This window comes from Procambarus clarkii, chromosome 67 (assembly GCF_040958095.1).
Source record: "Procambarus clarkii isolate CNS0578487 chromosome 67, FALCON_Pclarkii_2.0, whole genome shotgun sequence".
In the NCBI taxonomy this organism is placed as follows: Eukaryota; Metazoa; Arthropoda; class Malacostraca; order Decapoda; family Cambaridae; genus Procambarus; species Procambarus clarkii.
Window position 1 is genome coordinate 2,350,510 of NC_091216.1, and position 21,171 is coordinate 2,371,680.

General features: G+C 39.2%; 1 protein-coding gene across 1 annotated transcript in view; it reads right to left on the bottom strand.

Annotated features, from left to right (window-relative positions):
* LOC123750870 (beta-1,3-glucan-binding protein) overlaps nt 1–21,171 on the bottom strand; it is a 95,499-nt gene that overhangs the window by 18,930 nt on the left and 55,398 nt on the right. Inside the window, exons 8-9 of the mRNA XM_069310326.1 lie at nt 18,531–18,602; nt 17,903–18,032 (exon numbers count right to left, since the gene is read on the bottom strand). Coding sequence (XP_069166427.1) covers nt 17,903–18,032; nt 18,531–18,602 — 202 coding nt within the window. The remainder of the gene's footprint in view (nt 1–17,902; nt 18,033–18,530; nt 18,603–21,171) is intronic.

Here is a 21,171-nt window from a genome sequence, read left to right on the forward strand (position 1 = left end):
AAATAAACGCTGCTATAAGAAGACACTTGGACCGTTGGTATAATCCAGAACCTAGAACAGAAACCATAATACCTCCAATAAAATTATATTACAAATCAACCATGCACAGTGAACATATAAAAGAGGAAAGAATAATGAAAGAAATAATCCGTAAAGGAGTAAAAAGCACTACTCCTAACCAAAACATAAACCTGATAATATTCTACAAAACCAAGAAGACTTCCGAACTCCTTATCAAAAACAGCCCGAAGTCGACGGAGAACCCTCTACAGCAGTCAAGCGTTGTATACATGTACACTTGCCCCCACGAAGGATGTAACCTTCAATGTAAGTACATAGGTATGACGTCGACCAAGCTGACGAGGCGTTTGACATGCCATCTTCAATCCGGTGCCCCTAGGAATCACATGAGACAAGCCCATGACATCACTCTAACAAGAAAAATGTTGAACAAGAATACCTGCATAATAGACAAAACCCAAGATGCAAGAAGATTACAAATTCTCGAAGCAATTCAGATATGAATAGAACAACCTACCATGAACACCCAAATCACGGAACTATTTACTCTACCCACCATGAGAGTAAGGACAAGACCAGAACATAACGATGCCAACACAGAAGACAATGTCCAACATAACAGGCCAATTACACTGGATTAATCTTTGAATGTAGATAGGAGCTGCCTCGTATGGGCCAATGGGCCTTCTGCAGTTGCCTCTGTTCTTATGTTTCACCCCACATTTATCCCTTATGTATCCCCCCATGTTTTCACCTTTATTGTCTTATCACCTGACCCAGTGCGGGTATAAAATCAACCAGCATTGTAAGATCTCTTCACTTGAGAATGAACCATGGAGGTTCGAAACGTTGTGCAAATTGTATAAATAAGTGTAATACATTCTATAGTAAATCACTTCTTTTCTTCACCTTAAAAGTACGAAAATGAGTTTTGGAGAACTCCTATTCAACTAAGCCCTGATGCTAAGAAAATAGTTAGAGGGATAGAAGCCCTAAACCAGAAAATAATAAATACAGAATATGCGGTCATATTCAATGAAACATATATATATATATATATATATGTCGTACCTAGTAGCCAGAACTCACTTCTCAGCCTACTATTCAAGGCCCGATTTGCCTAATAAGCCAAGTTTTCCTGAATTATTATATTTTCTCTATTTTTTTTCTTATGAAATGATAAAGCTACCCATTTCATTATGTATGAGGTCAATTTTTTTTTATTGGAGTTAAAATTAACGTAGATATATGACCGAACCTAACCAACCCTACCTAACCTATCTTTATAGGTTTGGTTAGGTTAGGTAGGCGAAAAAGTTAGGTTAGGTTAGGTAGGTTAGGTAGTCGAAAAACAATTAATTCATGAAAACTTGGCTTATTAGGCAAATCGGGCCATGCATAGTAGGCTGAGAAGTGAGTTCTGGCTACTAGGTACGACATATATATATATATATATATATATATATATATATATATATATATATATATATATATATATATATATATATATATGTCGTACCTAATAGCCAGAACGCACTTCTCAGCCTACTAAGCAAGGCCCGATTTGCCTAATAAGCCAAGTTTTCATGAATTAATGTTTTTTCGTCTACCTAACCTACCTAACCTAACCTAGCTTTTTTTGGCTACCTAACCTTACCTATAAATATAGGTTAGGTTAGGTTAGGTAGGGTTGGTTAGGTTCGGTCATATAACTACGCTAATTTTAACTCCAATAACAAAAAATTGACCTCATACATTATGAAATGGGTAGCTTTATCATTTCATAAGAAAAAAATTAGAGAAAATATATTAATTCAGGAAAATTCGGCCTATTAGGCAAAACGAGCCTTACATAGTAGGCCGAGAAGTGCGTTCTGGCTACTAGGTACGACATATATATATATATATATATATATATATATATATATATATATATATATATATATATATATATATATATATATATATATATATATATATATATATATATATATATATATATATATGCAATTGACGATCACAAAACACTGATCATTTTATGCGGAAAATCCACAGAGAAATATGAAAGGAGGTGAACGTTTCGGCTTGTTAAAGCCTTTGTCAACACCAGACTGACTAAGGAGAAGGGAGGAGGGGAGGATATATAGGCCGACACCTGACCAACCCATCCCTAGGGTTGGTCAGGTGTAATTAACCAAAAAAGGTATAGCTTAGCTTAGAATGGTCAAAGAGGATTAAGCGGTCAGAGAATAAGGATGAAAGATTAAAGAAAAGCCTCATGAACACACAATATATGAATATACAATTATAATGAGACATTGTAAGCCTCTCTATCAAAGTTGTTTCTTAAACTGTTGTGCAATATTATAACTTAAAAATGGATCAAGTTTGTACATTCCAGTACTAACATTAAGAAGATTTGGACACTGACTGATTAGAGCAGACTCAATCAAATTCCGTTCCACGAAATCCCCACAATTGGTAATGCTTTTTGCCCCATTCCAGTTAATATTGTGATCGCATAAACTCGTATGTAGATACAATGCATTAGACGTTTGGGCAGTTCTTATTCTATAAGCATGTTGTGACAACCGCAATTGTAAGGACTTTTCTGTTTGTCCAAGGTACACAGAATCACAATCATTGCAGGGAATCGAATACACACAACCTGCTGTATCAGGGGAGTTTTTTATTAAATTGGATTTGATCGTACTATTAGTAAACACCAAATTTATATTAAGTTTCTTAAAAATCAGAGACAATTTTTCAAGTCCACTCGCATAAGGTACCACCAATGAGTTAATAATTTTTGGTTTCGCCTTAGGGACGTGATTATAAAACGTACGCTTGGCTTGTACAAACGAGAAATCCAAAAACCTCTTAGGATATTGTAAACTCTTCCCAATTTACCGCTTTATCCTCTTTGACCATTCTAAGCTAAGCTATACCTTTTTTGGTTAATTACACCTGACCAACCCTAGGGATGGGTTGGTCAGGTGTCGGCCTATATATCCTCCCCTTCTCCCTTCTCCTTAGTCAGTCTGGTGTTGACAAAGGCTTTAACAAAGCCGAAACGTTCACCTCCTTTCATATTTCTCTGTGGATTTTCCGCATATATATATATATATATATATATATATATATATATATATATATATATATATATATATATATATATATATATATATATATATATATATATATATATATATATATATATATATATATATATTGGTGTATACTGGCAGAAGGTTTTCTTTCAAACATGTTTCATTGAATATGTGAATATGACCGCATATTCTGTATTTATTATTTTCTGGTTTAGGGCTTCTATCCTTCTAACTATTTTCTTAGTATCAGGGCTTAATTGAAATAGGAGTTCTCCAAAACTCATTTTCGTACTTTTAAGGTGAAGAAAAGAAGTGATTTACTATAGAATGTATTACACATATTTATACAATTTGCACAACGTTTCGAACCTCCATGGTTCATTTTCAAGTGAAGAGATCTTACAATGCTGGTTGATTTTATACCCGCACTGGGTCAGGTGATAAGACAATAAAGGTGAAAACATGGGGGGATACATAAGGGATAAATGTGGGGTGAAACATAAGAACAGAGGCAACTGCAGAAGGCCCATTGGCCCATACGAGGCAGCTCCTATCTGCATACAAAGATTAATCCAGTGTAATTGGCCTGTTATGTTGGACATTGTCTTCTGTGTTGGCATCGTTATGTTCTGGTCTTGTCCTTACTCTCATGGTGGGCAGAGTAAATAGTTCCGTGAATTTACAAATAGACGGAGTAGCAATGGGCTCCCCCTTAGGAGTTTTATTTGCTAATTTTTATATGGGAACCATCGAAGATAGGGTCTTCAGTAGCAGACAAAAACCAACTGTATACTGCCGTTATGTAGATGACATATTCGTAATAGTAAAAGACTCAGATGAACTAATTGACCTAAAAAGACACCTAGAGAGAGAGTCAGTACTCCGATTTACACATGAAAATAGTGAAAATAACAGTCTGCCATTCTTGGATGTACTAATAACAAAAACAGGAACCTCTTTAAGCACCAACGTATATACCAAGCCCACCAACATAGGATTATGCCTGAACGGTAGAAGTGAGTGCCCCCAAAGATACAAAGCCAGTGTTCTCAATGCTTATATTCGTCGAGCGCTTACCCACTGCTCTGAATGGAGCAACGTGAGTAGAGAGTTTGAAAGAGTAACTCAGGTATTGGTGAACAACGGATATAGCAACGCGGAAATAAACGCTGCTATAAGAAGACACTTGGACCGTTGGTATAATCCAGAACCTAGAACAGAAACCATAATACCTCCAATAAAATTATATTACAAATCAACCATGCACAGTGAACATATAAAAGAGGAAAGAATAATGAAAGAAATAATCCGTAAAGGAGTAAAAAGCACTACTCCTAACCAAAACATAAACCTGATAATATTCTACAAAACCAAGAAGACTTCCGAACTCCTTATCAAAAACAGCCCGAAGTCGACGGAGAACCCTCTACAGCAGTCAAGCGTTGTATACATGTACACTTGCCCCCACGAAGGATGTAACCTTCAATGTAAGTACATAGGTATGACGTCGACCAAGCTGACGAGGCGTTTGACATGCCATCTTCAATCCGGTGCCCCTAGGAATCACATGAGACAAGCCCATGACATCACTCTAACAAGAAAAATGTTGAACAAGAATACCTGCATAATAGACAAAACCCAAGATGCAAGAAGATTACAAATTCTCGAAGCAATTCAGATATGAATAGAACAACCTACCATGAACACCCAAATCACGGAACTATTTACTCTACCCACCATGAGAGTAAGGACAAGACCAGAACATAACGATGCCAACACAGAAGACAATGTCCAACATAACAGGCCAATTACACTGGATTAATCTTTGAATGTAGATAGGAGCTGCCTCGTATGGGCCAATGGGCCTTCTGCAGTTGCCTCTGTTCTTATGTTTCACCCCACATTTATCCCTTATGTATCCCCCCATGTTTTCACCTTTATTGTCTTATCACCTGACCCAGTGCGGGTATAAAATCAACCAGCATTGTAAGATCTCTTCACTTGAGAATGAACCATGGAGGTTCGAAACGTTGTGCAAATTGTATAAATAAGTGTAATACATTCTATAGTAAATCACTTCTTTTCTTCACCTTAAAAGTACGAAAATGAGTTTTGGAGAACTCCTATTCAACTAAGCCCTGATGCTAAGAAAATAGTTAGAGGGATAGAAGCCCTAAACCAGAAAATAATAAATACAGAATATGCGGTCATATTCAATGAAACATATATATATATATATATATATATATGTCGTACCTAGTAGCCAGAACTCACTTCTCAGCCTACTATTCAAGGCCCGATTTGCCTAATAAGCCAAGTTTTCCTGAATTATTATATTTTCTCTATTTTTTTTCTTATGAAATGATAAAGCTACCCATTTCATTATGTATGAGGTCAATTGTTTTTTATTGGAGTTAAAATTAACGTAGATATATGACCGAACCTAACCAACCCTACCTAACCTATCTCTATAGGTTAGGTTAGGTTAGGTAGCCGAAAAAGTTAGGTTAGGTTAGGTAGGTTAGGTAGTCGAAAAACAATTAATTCATGAAAACTTGGCTTATTAGGCAAATCGGGCCATGCATAGTAGGCTGAGAAGTGAGTTCTGGCTACTAGGTACGACATATATATATATATATATATATATATATATATATATATATATATATATATATTGGTGTATACTGGCAGCAGGTTTTCATTTATTCATGTCACATTGAATATGACTGCATGTTCTGTATTGATTATTTTCTTGTTTAAGGCTTCTCTCCCTCTGACTAGTGTTCTATCATCGTGTTTTAATTGGAAGAGGAGTTCTTCAAAGGTCCTCTTCGTTCGAGGTGAAGAAAAATAAATAAATAACTGTAGAATGTATTAAACTTATTTTAAAATTTACACGAAATATACACATGGAAAGGAATTTACTCATGAAATGGAACGGCATATGAAATCTGCCGTTCCTTTCCATGACTGCCTAATCTAAGAAGGGCAGTGTACCCCTACTCTATTATTTTTCAAACGCTAATGCTCATATTCACACTGCTACTGTTGAGGGTGTGGACACAATGTGATCCAATCGTCTAAAGGTTAAAGTTACTCTCTTTGACGGTCATGCTTTCTGGAAAAGGGATATTCAAAAGGTCCTGAAGGACGTGGCCGGCATCACACCCACAGACATTAGTCAGGAAGGTGATGATATCGTCATCATCTTTTCATGTGAGGAAGAATTAGAAAAACTCTTGACCAACGATGCCATACTTCGCAAGGAGCACCACCTACATCCTCACTTCCCGCGTCAGTTCCTGGCGGGAAGAACTGTTTTTACCAGCAGGACCAGCCAGTGGATCGAGAACGAAAATCCGAACCTTGGTGTATTTAACCTAGAGTTCTGCAGCACCGACAAATCTTCAATGAAGATTACTTTCTCCACCATAGCTGCGGCCACCCAGGCTGCCACACAAGGTTTCTACTGCTTCGGCTTGCAAATACCACCCCACCAAGTAAAAAATGAAACGCTACCAGGAGATCCAGCAGTGCTTCAAGTGCTCGAGCTCTCCCACACCACCAACAAGTGTCAGCACCCCTTCCAGAGGTGCAGCCTGTGCGCACTGGACCATCACTGCTCCATATGCAAGACAAGAACCCATCGCTGCTTGCTCTGTGATGGCAATTACCCCGCAATTTCCTACTTCTGCCCCCACAGACAGGAAAACGTCAAGGCCCAGTTTAAAGCCAAGAGAACGACCTTTCTACCTCCGTGACCAGAGCCCCAGGCGCTCAACCCACCAACCGACCAGAAGACTTTCCAGTCTTACCAAAGAGTGGCTCCTGGCACCAGGCAATCCAGCCTTCACAATGGGGACCCAAGGCTCCACAGGCACCTTAACGGCCTCCTGCATCACATGCAGGCATTATCCCTGGTCTTAGACTAGCGGAGCGGCTTGGCGGACCAGACAACCACCGTTTTGTCAGTGAACTGAGCACCTAATACATAGCTAATGGCCTGGACCCCAACATAGCCCCTGGCGCAGGTCTCACTGCCTCCACTACCACTCCGGAGACTAACACCAGGACGACCACGAGGTCGATTTCAACTCAGACTCCAGAACCACCCAAGACCCGGGCGGCACAGAGGTGCCGCCCGGCACCTCTCCAGCTCCCAACACTCCTACCATCACCATCTCAGCAGCCGCGCTAGTAAATCTACAAATGCTAACATCACCACCAACGCTCCTGAAATAGATACTCCAGGTATCCCTAATATCTCCCAGATACCTATTTACTGCTAAGTGAAGAGAGGCATTAGGTGATAGAAAATGAGTACAAAATAATATATTAACACGTGATGAAAAATGTGACAGTGTCAGACCACGAAGGAAGAATTGAATCAGGAATGGTCCTTAAGTACTTTCGTATTTAATAATACATCTTCAGAAGGATCTGAAGAATAATACATCTTCCTTCTGAAGATGTATTATTCTGACCCGCTCGGGATTCGAGCCGGGATTTCCAGATTGTGAGTCGAGAACGAAGCCTACTGCAGTACCGGGATCATAAATTAAATTTTCCAGGAAACTGATGAATGCACAATTAGTAGACTGACTCTGAATTCGACGTTAATTAATAACTTCATAATCAAAGTGGCTAAAAAATTCAACAAAGTTGCATAATATAGTATAAAAAATGTATTTATCTGTTAATAACACTAATAATGAGTTGCAATGTAATTAACTAGCATAATACATCTAAATTCGAGTCCTCCGTCCTATCCTAAATCCTTATCCTCATCCCTCTTCCAAGTGGTATGTAGTCGTAATGGCTTAGCACTTTCTTCTGAACATTAATTGAGCTCACCTTACACATAAATAAGATAATGACACTGAGCAAGATGAACGGTTCAGAAAGTACGACTTCAGTATTACCCTGCGGCTCTCACCGACATCCATTATGCCTGCATGCAGTTAATAATATAAGAATCTATAGGGGTAACTCCCAAATCTTGCCAACACTAATAATTATAATATAAACACTGATAATTGTAATAATAACATAAAACCATGTTTTAATAATTTAAATATATAATTACCTGAACTTTGTGTTAGTGAACCAGGAATCAAATAATAAATATTACAACTGTTAACAGTTAGTGGAGGCAAGCATGTGGGTGTGTCAACAGTGTGGGGTGGTCACAGTATACACGCACCCCTACGTGGTCACTCTCCCTATGGCCAACAGTACACCATACACTATACATTATAGTACACTATGCTCCTAGCTATATAGTGTAACATTTTAGTCACTTAAACACCAGTTTGAAAGTCTCGTTAAAAAGACTACAATAATTGGATATACCAACATTATGAAATCAAAACAATGAACACTGCATGAACCTTGCTGACATACTCGTTCATATATTATGTACTTCCAACCATTTTCATCACATCATATTTGATTTTTAATTAACTAAGTTGTTACTCTCATTAAGGGCAGTGAGTAATTATATTCAGTTAATGTATAGTCCTATAACCAAACCATTGCTCATATTTTTCTCCATTGTAGCCTTCAACTCTGAACAGACATTCTTTTTTTTTTTTTGAGATATATACAAGAGTTGTTACATTCTTGTACAGCCACTAGTACGCGTAGCGTTTCGGGCAGGTCCCTGGAATACGATCCCCACCGCGAAGAATCTTTTTTACAACCAAGTACACATTTTACTGTTGAGTTAAACAGAGGCTACAGTTAAGGATTTGCGCCCAGTAAGTCCTCCCCGGCCAGGATACGAACCAATGACAGAGCGCTCGCGGAACGCCAGGCGTTTGTTTTATTATAGATATATAGCGAGCGAATGTTCGTTTCTGTCTTCCTATCTGTTCGACGTTGGAGGCCACACGATTGAGGCTAGCCTCACCCAAATGATCTGGGGTCCGGGATGAACATAGGCTGGTCGGGGTCGCCATAATTCAAAAAGGAGCAACGTGCCAGGGTCATATTCAGACTCCAACAAAGATTGTTAGTTCTTCCTGCCGGCTACACACCAAATATTATCAAAGTAAACTTTCTAAAGCAATTTTTTTTCTTGTCGTAATATGCATCATTATTCACTGATCTCGAGAAAATTAACATAAATTTTCTGTTGTCCATAATTTGCCCGTACTAGCTAAAAACAGTCGATTCTCACACAGCTTCAAAGGCTTCTGAAGCTCCTCCGCTTTCTCAACGTAAATGTAAAAAATATTATATATTTTTAATATTTCACGCTGTTGAGCTCATCCCATTGATGACAACCAAACGCAATTGTAGAAAATTAAATTTTTATACGTGTTAGGTTACGCTGACACAGGGATCAATTGAGTGTAACTTTGTCTCACATGTTATTATTTGTCAAACTCTTCGCAGACGGCCGTGTATCACCTAGACAAGGTGAGCCGTAGTTCGAGGATTGTTTGGCCCTAGGACTTCTATTTACGAGTTAGGGCGGGGGAATAAAACCACTAATCAGAACCAGCGACTACACGTGACCGAGGCGAGGTTAACCAAGGTCATCCAGGCAATATCAGTCTTGACTCGCAGCCCATAGACACACTCCTGTAAGAGCCTCACCTCGTCTTCAGTGAATCCCTCACGAAACGTGGAAAAGTATTCTTCATATCTTACCAGATATGGATGGTGTTCGACCCTGTGGTGTTGTGTGTTACTGAGGAAGTCTTGGCTGTAGGGTTGATATAAAGCCATTCCTTGGTTACTGACGTTAATACTTAAACTGATACATGACTAGTAGCTTCCAAGCTGGTAGCGTCCTGTACGCTCCCTTGTTTACCTCTCTCTTGGCGTCTGACTCGCCGCACATAGAAAACGGATGGTACCGTTTTCTGTGAACATGACATCCCTCCTTTTCTTTAAAAAGAATGAATACAGGATGTCTACCATGCTTGTAGCACAAAGCAAAGTTATTGACACAAAGTAAGTTATTAACAAATCAAGAGATATTGCATACATTTAACATTAATTAAGCACACAAAGAATTTAAACAACTTAATCTTTACCACAAAGGATTTCAATGTTAAAGATACATATGCAATGTTAAACAAACATGAAAGAAACTGTAATACAAAGTTACAAAATATTGAATGAGAGATCTGCATTATTCAAACAATATTAAATTTAGTTGAGCATAAAAAGTAAATACTTTGCATTATATGGGAACACAATTAATCATCAAATCGTGTAGGGCGTTTAACATGACGTTTAGGACGAGAGTCCTTAAATACAAGAATATTCCTTGATGAATTGTTTGTCGGGTTATAGCTCATTTTTTCTTTTTCCTTTGTACGACTTTGCACTTCATCATTTTCTACACTAGTTGGAATCACTTTGAAATAAGCCATATTACGTGTTATACTATGATCTCTATTACTAGCTGTTACCATAGTTCCTTTTACACTAATCACTTTATATGGTTTTGTATGATATGGCATATCTAGCTTTCCCTCTTTTTTCTTTTTAACGAGAACAGTATCTCCAACCTTTATGAATTGTTCCTTTGCACGTTGATCATGAGCAATTTTCATTTTGCCCTTGGCTAGTGCATCCTTCTGAGCGAGACGTTTATCCGTTACCTCGGCTGGCATGACGGGTAGTGAGATTCTCATAGGACGTCCAAATAAAAGTTCGCCAGGCGACTTGCCCAGTGTTCCATGTGGTGTTGCACGGTAGTTCCTGAGAAAAGCATACATAGCTTGTTTCCAGGATCGTCCTTCGGCATGAGCACAGCGTACAGCTTTCATGAGAGGTTGCATGAATCTCTCAACTTCTCCATTTGCTTGAGGATGTAGTGGCATCACACTGCGGTGTTTGAATCCAATATACTCAGCAAAATTGACGAAGTTTTGTCCATTGAATGGCGGTCCATTGTCCGTCTTGACAACTTCAGGAATGCCAAAGTTTGAAAAGATCTTGTCGAGTTTCGGGATGACAGCCTTTGCAGATGTGGAAGTGATGATTTCTACTTTTGGATAACGTGAGTGATCATCAATGACTACCATCAAGTACTCTCCAGTTGGTAGCGGTCCGCAGAAGTCCATCGATACTTCCGTCCATGGTGCAGCAGGTAGTGGTGAAGGTTGTAGAGGTGTTGGTCTTGAAGTATCCACTGCAGCTTGGCAAGGGACACAGGCATCATGCATGTCCTTTGCTTGACGATCAATGCCAGGAAACCACACCTTTTCTCGTAGCAGCTGTTTGGTCCTAACAAGACCTTGGTGTCCTTGATGTGCAAGCTTCAGAGCACGTTGCTGGAGAACAGCTGGAATTACGATACGAGTACCTCGCTAGGAAGTCGGTGTCGCGTTGTTGCGTAACACCTAATTCTGTCTGGATGCGTTCAAGTGCTTTGAATACATCTTGGTCAACTCCTGAGGGTGGAATGCACGGAAACTTTTTCTTAGTCAATGCATCTACTGTTGCTTGCAGAGTTGGGTCCTCTAGAGTTGCAGTACGGATTTCATCAAGAATGAGAGCCTTAGGGACTGCATCACAGGCTACAGAGTGTACATATTCCTCGGCAACTTGAATTACATCTGGGTTGATGTGCAGATGAACTTTGCTATCAGTAGAACAATCCATTAGTTCAAATCGATCAAAAAATTCAGCAACAATACCATCAACATTGTTTGCAGATTCCACTGCTACAGCATTAGAAAGCTGAAGTAGCCCTAATTTGGTTGAAGTCTTGTAACTGAGTAGAGACTCCTTTGCATTCCTAACAACATGGAATGTAGTAATGAGCAATTGCACTCTTTGACTTAATCTCTGCAGTGAAAGTTCCAATCACTGGCAAGGCTACCTTTGAAGCATAGGCAGTGGCTTTGCCATTATAGTTCTCAAGCTTTGGGAACTGTTTTTTAAATTTTTTTTAGTGACATTCAGCAATGGTGTCAATGTTTGATCCAGTGTCAATGAGAACTTTGAGACAAATACCAGCAATGTATATTATAGTCTCTGAGTTGTTTGGAAGATCATTCCATTCTGTGATTGATTGTACTCCATAAGTATAATCACCTTCACTGTCATCTGAGACTGGTTGTAATGAAATATTGTCTTGTACATTATTAACATTCTGGATATGAGGTGCAATATTGTGTTTATCACCTCGACCCCTATGACCTGATCCTCGTACAGTGCTTTTATTCACTGACTGTGGTTTCTTGAGTGCGGAACGACACATAGCACCAAAATGACCTAGTTTTCCACACTCATAGCATTTCTTACCTTGAGCAGGACAAACATTACCTTGGTGTGGGTAGTCTTCTCCACAATTGTAACATTTATTGTTGACACCCTCTGATGTGGGTCGTTGTGACTGCTTGAGTCTTGTTACATGACCCCAGTTGTGATGTGGTTCTCGGCTCAATTTACTGTTAGGTTTGCCATGATATCTTCTTTGATCACGGTGTCCTCCCTGAACCTTACGTACCTCATCACTGTTAGTAACAGTGGCAGAACCGTTATTGGCACTGCACTCCATGACACGAGCATCACGTGCAGCATCTTCCATTCGATGAGCCATATCCAGTATCTTGGTAAGAGAACTTTCATCATCAACAAGTTCTAGAGCTCTTCGACGGAGACGTGTAGATGTGCATGTTTCAATTATTTGCTGTTTGATTTCTTTGTCAACATCAGCAAACTCACAATGGGCTGCTAAACCCTGCAGACGTGTGTGGTATTGATCCACAGTTTCATTAGAGAGTTGTTCGACTCTCTTGAAATGCATAATTTCCATGGCTGTATTTTGCCTTGGTTTGAAATGTTCAGTTAATTTTGCTTTGGCAATGTCATAATCTTTGGCACCACCAGTGTCTTTCAGTGTGTCAAAAATGTCACAAACTCGATCACCTGCATAATGAAGTAGAAAGGCACGCTTTCTTTCAGCACTTTTGATGTCAGAAACTATCAACAAATTTTCAAACCTTTTAAGCCATTTGACCCACCTCTGTGACAGGTTTGTCTGGTCACAGTCAGGATCAAATGCAGGAAACTGAGGTATATTTGCCATTTTTACTGAATAAATGTAAACTTATCACTTAAATTTTCCTCAGAATACACTTACTGCACTGTATATATTAGTTAAGAATTCCCTGTAATTACTTTAATTCTGCACTGTATATGTTAGTTAAGAATTCACTGTAATTACTTTAATTTTGCAAAGCACACAAGCATTTTAATGCAAAAGTTCACAACAGTGCATAATATAGCAGCAACTGATGTCTTACCTAGCCCTTGTGTACATGTGTTGTTGCTACTCACAGCAGCACAGCAGTTGGCACAGCAGTAGTTAGCAGTTGGTACAACAGTTGGCAGCAGATGGTACAGCAGTCAGTTCACAGCGTGAAGAATTGTAGCACAGAGCGCGTTTCATATACAAAACATCGGGTTTTGTATACAGCATCAAAGCGTCGTTTCGTATACGGCGTCGGCACACATGGATCACAGATTCCTCAGTACACAGCTTGTGAGCACATAGCATTGGTTAGCACACAGCATTGGTTAGCACACAGCATCGGTTAGCACACAGCATTGGTTAGCACGCAGCATCGGGTATGGTGCTCACAGACAGCACGACTTCCTTCCTCCTCCGGGGGCGAGACAGCATGTTCTCCTTGTGTTTTAAGCTGAACAAATACCTGCATTCACAGTTCATCCTCGTCGCCAGTGTGGTGTTTGTATGTAGCTGAGGAAGTCTTGGTTGTAGGGTTGATATAAAGCCGTTCCTTGGTTACTGACTTTAATACTTAAACTGATACATGACTAGTAGCTTCCAAGCTGGTAGCGTCCTGTACGCTCCCTTGTTTACCTCTCTCTTGACGTCTGACTCGCCGCACATAGAAAACGGATGGTACCATTTTCTGTGAACATGACAGACCCCTGGAGAGAACGTCTCATTGAATATCGCTGCGCAAGATATGATCAACAGTTATTGAGTTATGCTGTTATGCATATGCCCAACAGTTATGCAGCCCGTCCTCCTAAGGTTTCCAACGTCAAGAAAACGAAATGTTTAACATGTTCTTTCCTAACCTACCAGAGGACACAAGACAGAAAACGGGACAGTACGTCACTTGCGAGCCGCCTCCATTTCCTAGTACGACAATTTTTGGCCTCATGTAACGCATACGAGCGAAAAGCGATGTTCTTTGTAAGAAGATAGTGGGTGTACTCATAGGAAACAGATGAGTCTCCCACAGATTCCAGTTTTATCAAGTCCCTCCGCTTTCTCGACGAAAATGGGAAAACTATTAATTTGTTTAACATTTCAAACTGCTAACTCCTCCCACGGGCAACAACCACACAACAATGGTAGAAAATTATATTTTACATAATAGAGACAGACAGAGATATAAAGTCAGATAGAGATAGACAGACACGGAGAGACAGAGAGATACACAGACAGAGGCAAGAAATGGTTAGATGGATGGATGGATAAATGATCAGATAGATGGATGAAAAGCTGGATACATAGACGAATAAAGAGATAGCTGGATGGATTGAGGGAAAGATGGTTAACAGGAAAATCACACGTAAAATAATTCCTTAGGGATGACTGAATACCTCTACCAAACCCCTTCTCACCGTGAGTCTCTGCCGTGAGATAATTTATTAACTCATAAGTGTGTCTTCAGAGGAAAGGTGAATAGTGAATGTCACCCGGGTCATTATATCTTCCCGAGAAGGTCCAGGACACAAAATGTCACCCGGGTCATTATATCTTCCCGAGAAGGTCCAGGACACAAAATGTCACCCGGGTCATTATATCTTCCCGAGAAGGTCCAGGACACAAAATGTCACCCGGGTCATTATATCTACCCGAGAAGGTCCAGGACACAAAATGTCACCCGGGTCATTATATCTTCCCGAGAAGGTCCAGGACACAAAATGTCACCCGGGTCATTATATCTTCCCGAGAAGGTCCAGGACACAAAATGTCACCCGGGTCATTATATCTTCCCGAGAAGGTCCAGGACACAAAATGTCACCCGGGTCATTATATCTTCCCAAGAAGGTCCAGGACACAAAATGTCACCCGGGTCATTATATCTACACCAGAAGGTCCAGGACACAAAATGTCACCCGGGTCATTATATCTTCCCGAGAAGGTCCAGGACACAAAATGTCACCCGGGTCATTATATCTTCCCAAGAAGGTCCAGGACACAAAATGTCACCCGGGTCATTATATCTTCCCAAGAAGGTCCAGGACACAAAATGTCACCCGGGTCATTATATCTTCCCAAGAAGGTCCAGGACACAAAAGGTCACCCCGGGTCATTATATCTTCCCGAGAAGGTCCAGGACACAAAATGTCACCCGGGTCATTATATCTTCCCGAGAAGGTCCAGGACACAAAATGTCACCCGGGTCATTATATCTTCCCAAGAAGGTCCAGGACACAAAATGTCACCCGGGTCATTATATCTTCCCGAGAAGGTCCAGGACACAAAATGTCACCCGGGTCATTATATCTTCCCAAGAAGGTCCAGGACACAAAATGTCACCCGGGTCATTATATCTTCCCGAGAAGGTCCAGGACACAAAATGTCACCCGGGTCATTATATCTTCCCAAGAAGGTCCAGGACACAAAATGTCACCCGGGTCATTATATCTTCCCGAGAAGGTCCAGGACACAAAATGTCACCCGGGTCATTATATCTTCCCAAGAAGGTCCAGGACACAAAATGTCACCCGGGTCATTATATCTTCCCGAGAAGGTCCAGGACACAAAATGTCACCCGGGTCATTATATCTTCCCAAGAAGGTCCAGGACACAAAATGTCACCCGGGTCATTATATCTTCCCGAGAAGGTCCAGGACACAAAATGTCACCCGGGTCATTATATCTTCCCGAGAAGGTCCAGGACACAAAATGTCACCCGGGTCATTATATCTTCCCAAGAAGGTCCAGGACACAAAATGTCACCCGGGTCATTATATCTACACCAGAAGGTCCAGGACACAAAATGTCACCCGGGTCATTATATCTTCCCAAGAAGGTCCAGGACACAAAAGCATTAATCAATGAAGATAATTGTGAGTGAGAAAGACAATATTGGGAGATCAATGGTTACTGTCAACTATTCAAGAAAAATGTTTTATGAATTTTGGGTTAAAATTTGAAAAATTAAGTTAAAAGTAGTAAAAAATGTTATGGGCGAGTCTTCTGGGCCCCATAATATAGGATAAGTGATATTTTCAAAGGTAAATATTCTTTGTTGTACAACAGTGGAATATAGAGGACAGATGAGATCGACTCTGACCTAACTACAGCTGTTTGTGACACCTGCCCTTAAGGCTGTCCCTTATCCCATTTATCACATTCTTTGGCAAATCTTAAACAGGGAACACCGAAATTGCATGTGTGTCTGTCTGTCTTGCAGGCATTCTCTACCATGATAATAAACACCTCGGTACATGTTCTTATAATAAAAGCTTGCCAAACTTTTATGTCCTGTGATAACTCCAGAATTATTTCCCTAAACACACTATTTAACAAAATTTTCGATTATATACTCATTGACTTTTTTAGCTGATGTACTAGACACTTCTGACTTTTTATTTGCATTCAAAACTGGTTATTCAACGACGTTATGTTGTTTCTTGGTGTGGGAAACTGTTCTGTACTACATCTCGTCAGTCGCTGTTCTCTCTTTGTTCTTTAATGTTTTCAAAGCATTTGACAATGTCGAACACACTAAACATTTTAGATCATAGTTTAGCAGAAAAGTGTGATCTGTAATGAATAAATATATATTTCTCTTATCAGGTATGAAAAGTGGTTGTGAAATGAAGCAATGTATTCTCTGAAATTTTCTCAATTAAAAATTGGGTCAAACCAGGTGCTGTTTTCAGTCTTCTATTATTTGCGGTCTATATTGATCCAATGTTTAAGAAGTTAAGGGCTATTTCATTTCTGGGTAAAATATTAGGACGAAGAGAAACATACAGTATGTGAGTTTTGAAGAGGCAGTTGAAATATTGATATTCTTTTGTTTTTATATTTACAAGAGTTCTTACATTCTTGTACAGCCACTAGAACGCATAACATTTCGTGCAGGACCTTAATCCTAGTTTCCCTTGGAATACAACCTGCCAAATCTTTAACAACCAGGTACCCATTCACTGATGGGTGAACAGAGGCAACAGTTAATGATCAGCACCTAATCAATCCTCCCCAGCCAGGATATGAGCCCAGGCCAAATCCATCGAAAATCGCCGGTCGAGTGTTTGACCATTGAGCCAGGGGATTTTTACCACTTCTCTTCCCTATGTGGAAGAGAAGAGCAAATAACACGGAAACGTTTGACGAGATGAAAGTCAGGAGGACAGAGACTAGAGAGCTTTGTTAGTTTACCTCAACTTGCCCTTGTAATTTTGTGCACTCAAATTATATGTAAATAAATTGATGTATGTCGCTACCTAAGTGTTTGCTAAGTTGACACAGGAAATGTGCCTCTGATGAGACACATGCAACATTTGTTGCCGTGTTGACCAACTATAGGCAGCAAATGGTTCAGTTTTGACCAGCAAGAGACTAAAAATGTTTTGACTTACATTGAGCAGCAGACGTAGCAGTGTTAACCAACTTTAGGCAGAGAACAAGGCAATCTTTGACCGACCTGATGCAACAACCGGGGTTATTTTGATCAACTTGTGACTCGAAAAATTCACAGAAAGAAAGGGTTAAAATTAAAATCGAGAAAATCATTGATGCCCACCTTTTGGTCGAAAGGTGCCATCTTACTGCCATCTCTCCATGGGTTGTCCTGGGAGCTGCCCAAGCCACTCAAGTCCCAGAAGTTGGTGCCCGGGTCCACTGTCAGCTGGAGTTGGCCATCCACGTAGAACCTGAGGTAATTATAATTTTGTTACACCGTAGATATCAGTGAGAAGATCTTCCCTTTAAACATTAATTAGAAGTAAAGACCCAGTGACAGTTGAATGGTGTAGAGCGTTGTGCCTATTCAAAGGTGCCTCGCGAGATGAGTCTGGCATAAAAAGATACAAGGCTTCTTGCCTAAGTTGAGCTATTGTTCATATATCCCGCTGATCTTGACTGCATCTTCAAGAGTTATGTTTGGCACAACCAGCAAGAAAGGTGCATTTGAGAGAACTAGCTAGGTTCCTCATACAAAACTCTTGCTGTATAGCTCAACATACCTGCAAACCTCTTCACTGTAGTTACTGTGCATAGACACGCATATATATACCACACAATTGCATACTTAGAGTAAAAAAAACTCAACTTATTTACAAACACACAAATACACCACTCATGTTTGGCAACACTTCCCGTTTTTCGGAAACTGAGTAATTGAATTAATGATTGTAAACACTGGAACTCACTTCATGTTGTCCCTGGTCCAGTCCAGCCTCCATGTATGGAAGTTGTTGCCAAATGATCCATCATTGGCAGAGCTGTGAAGACATAATCCTGGGTGTTAATGCGAGTGAGATATTGATATATATATATATATATATATATATATATATATATATATATATATATATATATATATATATATATATATATATATATATATATATATATATATATATATATATATATATATATTGGTGTATACTGGCAGCAGGTTTTCTTTCAAACATGTTTCATTGAATATGACCGTATATTCTGTGTTTATTATTTTCTGGTTTAGGGCTTCTATCCCTCTAACTATTTTCTTAGCATCAGGGCTTAATTGAAATAGCAGTTCTCCAAAACTCATTTTCGTACTTTTGAGGTGAAGAAAAGAAGTGATTTACTATAGAGTGTATTACACTTATTTATATAATTTGCACAACGTTTCGAACCTCCATGGTTCATTCTCAAGTGAACAGATCTTACAATACTAGTTGATTTTATACCCGCACTGGGTCAGGTGATAATACAATAAAGGTGAAAACATGGGGGGATACATAAGGGATAAATGTGAGGTGAAACATAGAGGCTGCAGAAGGCTTATTGGCCCATACGAGGCATCTCCTATCTAAACACAAAGATTAATCCAGTGTAATTGGCCTATTATGTTGGACATTGTCTTCTGTGTTAGCATCGATATGTTCTTGTCTTGTCCTTACTCTCATGGTGGGTAGAGTAAATAGTTCTGTGATTTGGGTGTTCATGGTAGGTCGCTCTATTCTTATGTGAATTGCCTCAAGAATTTGTAATCTTCTTGCATCTTGGGTTTTGTCTATTATTTACTCTATACGGAACTATTTACTCTACCCGTGCTCTCAGCCACAGTTCAGAATGGAAGCAAGTCGACGAAGAACTCTGTAGGGTAAGGCAGGTCCTAGTCAACAATGGCTTCTCCAATGGTTTCGTCGAAGACATCATAAGAAGGAAAGTGAAACGCCATGCAACCTCTGAAGAGACAACTAACACAACACCTATACCCCCTATTAGACTATTTTACAGGAACTTCTTTTCCACAGCTCATAAAACGGAGGAAAGGGTCCTGAAAGATATTGTTAATAGAAACGTTATCCCTACAGACAAAAATCAGAGGATACAACTGACGATTTACTATAAAACCAGAAAAACGGCCAGCCTACTCATGAGAAACTCTCCAGACACAAAGCAGAACGCTTTAAAAGAGACCAACGTCGTTTATGCCTTCAAATGCCCTCTTGGGGACTGTAAGCTCCAAAAAAAACAGTATATAGGCAAGACAACAACATCTCTTTCTAGGCGTTTAACGATGCATAAGCAACAGGGCACCATTAAGGAACATATAATCTCTTCCCACAACCAAACCATCGCCAGAGAAATCCTAGTAAACAACACAGAAATCATCGATAGATACAGCGATAGCAGGCGGCTTGACATTTGCGAGGCACTACACATTAAGAAGTCAACACCAGCAATCAACAGCCAATTAATGCACAACTATATTCTACCCACCTCAAGACTCCGCTCCAATATAGAAGCATCAAGAAATATGGACCAATTGGCTTTCTACAAATCACTTCCATTCAATACCCATTGTTTCGTGTTCTGTCTTGTGTTTAGGAATTTAATACCCTATTAATACTACCTCACCCCATCCATCTCACTCAAATGTAGATATAAACAAATCGAAGATGTGTAAGTTCTATTCAGTTGTGTACGTGTAAGCTAAAGTCTTTGAAAATGTAATAAGTTTTACGAAACGCGCTCAAGTGTCGCGTCAGACTAGAAATAAAAATGAATTTTGGAGAATTGATTTTTGAATTACCACCAACAGTGAAAACAAACATACGAAAGATCGAGAAAATTAGCGTTAGAATTATTAATCTTACTTTTTCGGTCATATTTAATAATATATGTCTACAGGAAAGACTGCTACCAAAATATACTAATATATATACATAATGTATATATATATATATATATATATATATATATATATATATATATATATATATATATATATATATATATATATATATATATATATATATATCGCTCTATTCTTATGTGAATTGCCTCAAGAATTTGTAATCTTCTTGAATCTTGGGTTTTGTCTATTATGCAAGTATTCTTGTTCAACATTTCTCTTGTTAGAGTAATGTCATGGGCTTGTCTCATGTGATTCCTAGGGGCACCAGTAGCCATCTTCAATCTGGTGCCCCTAGGAATCACATGAGACAAGCCCATGACATTACTCTAACAAGAGAAATGTTGAACAAGAATACTTGCATAATAGACAAAACCCAAGATTCCAGAAGATTACAAATTCTTGAGGCAATTCACATAAGAATAGAGCGACCTACCATGAACACCCAAATCACGGAACTATATATATATATATATATATATATATATATATATATATATATATATATATATATATATATGGCTCGAACGCCATTGAGGTAGTCCTCGAAGAAAAGCTTAATTTAAGGGGGCATTACTTGGGTTTTGGAAAAGTTGTTCAATGTCAACCAATATTTTTTCCCAAGTTGTATATGAAAAGCGCTGCAATTGTTCCAAGTTTCAGTA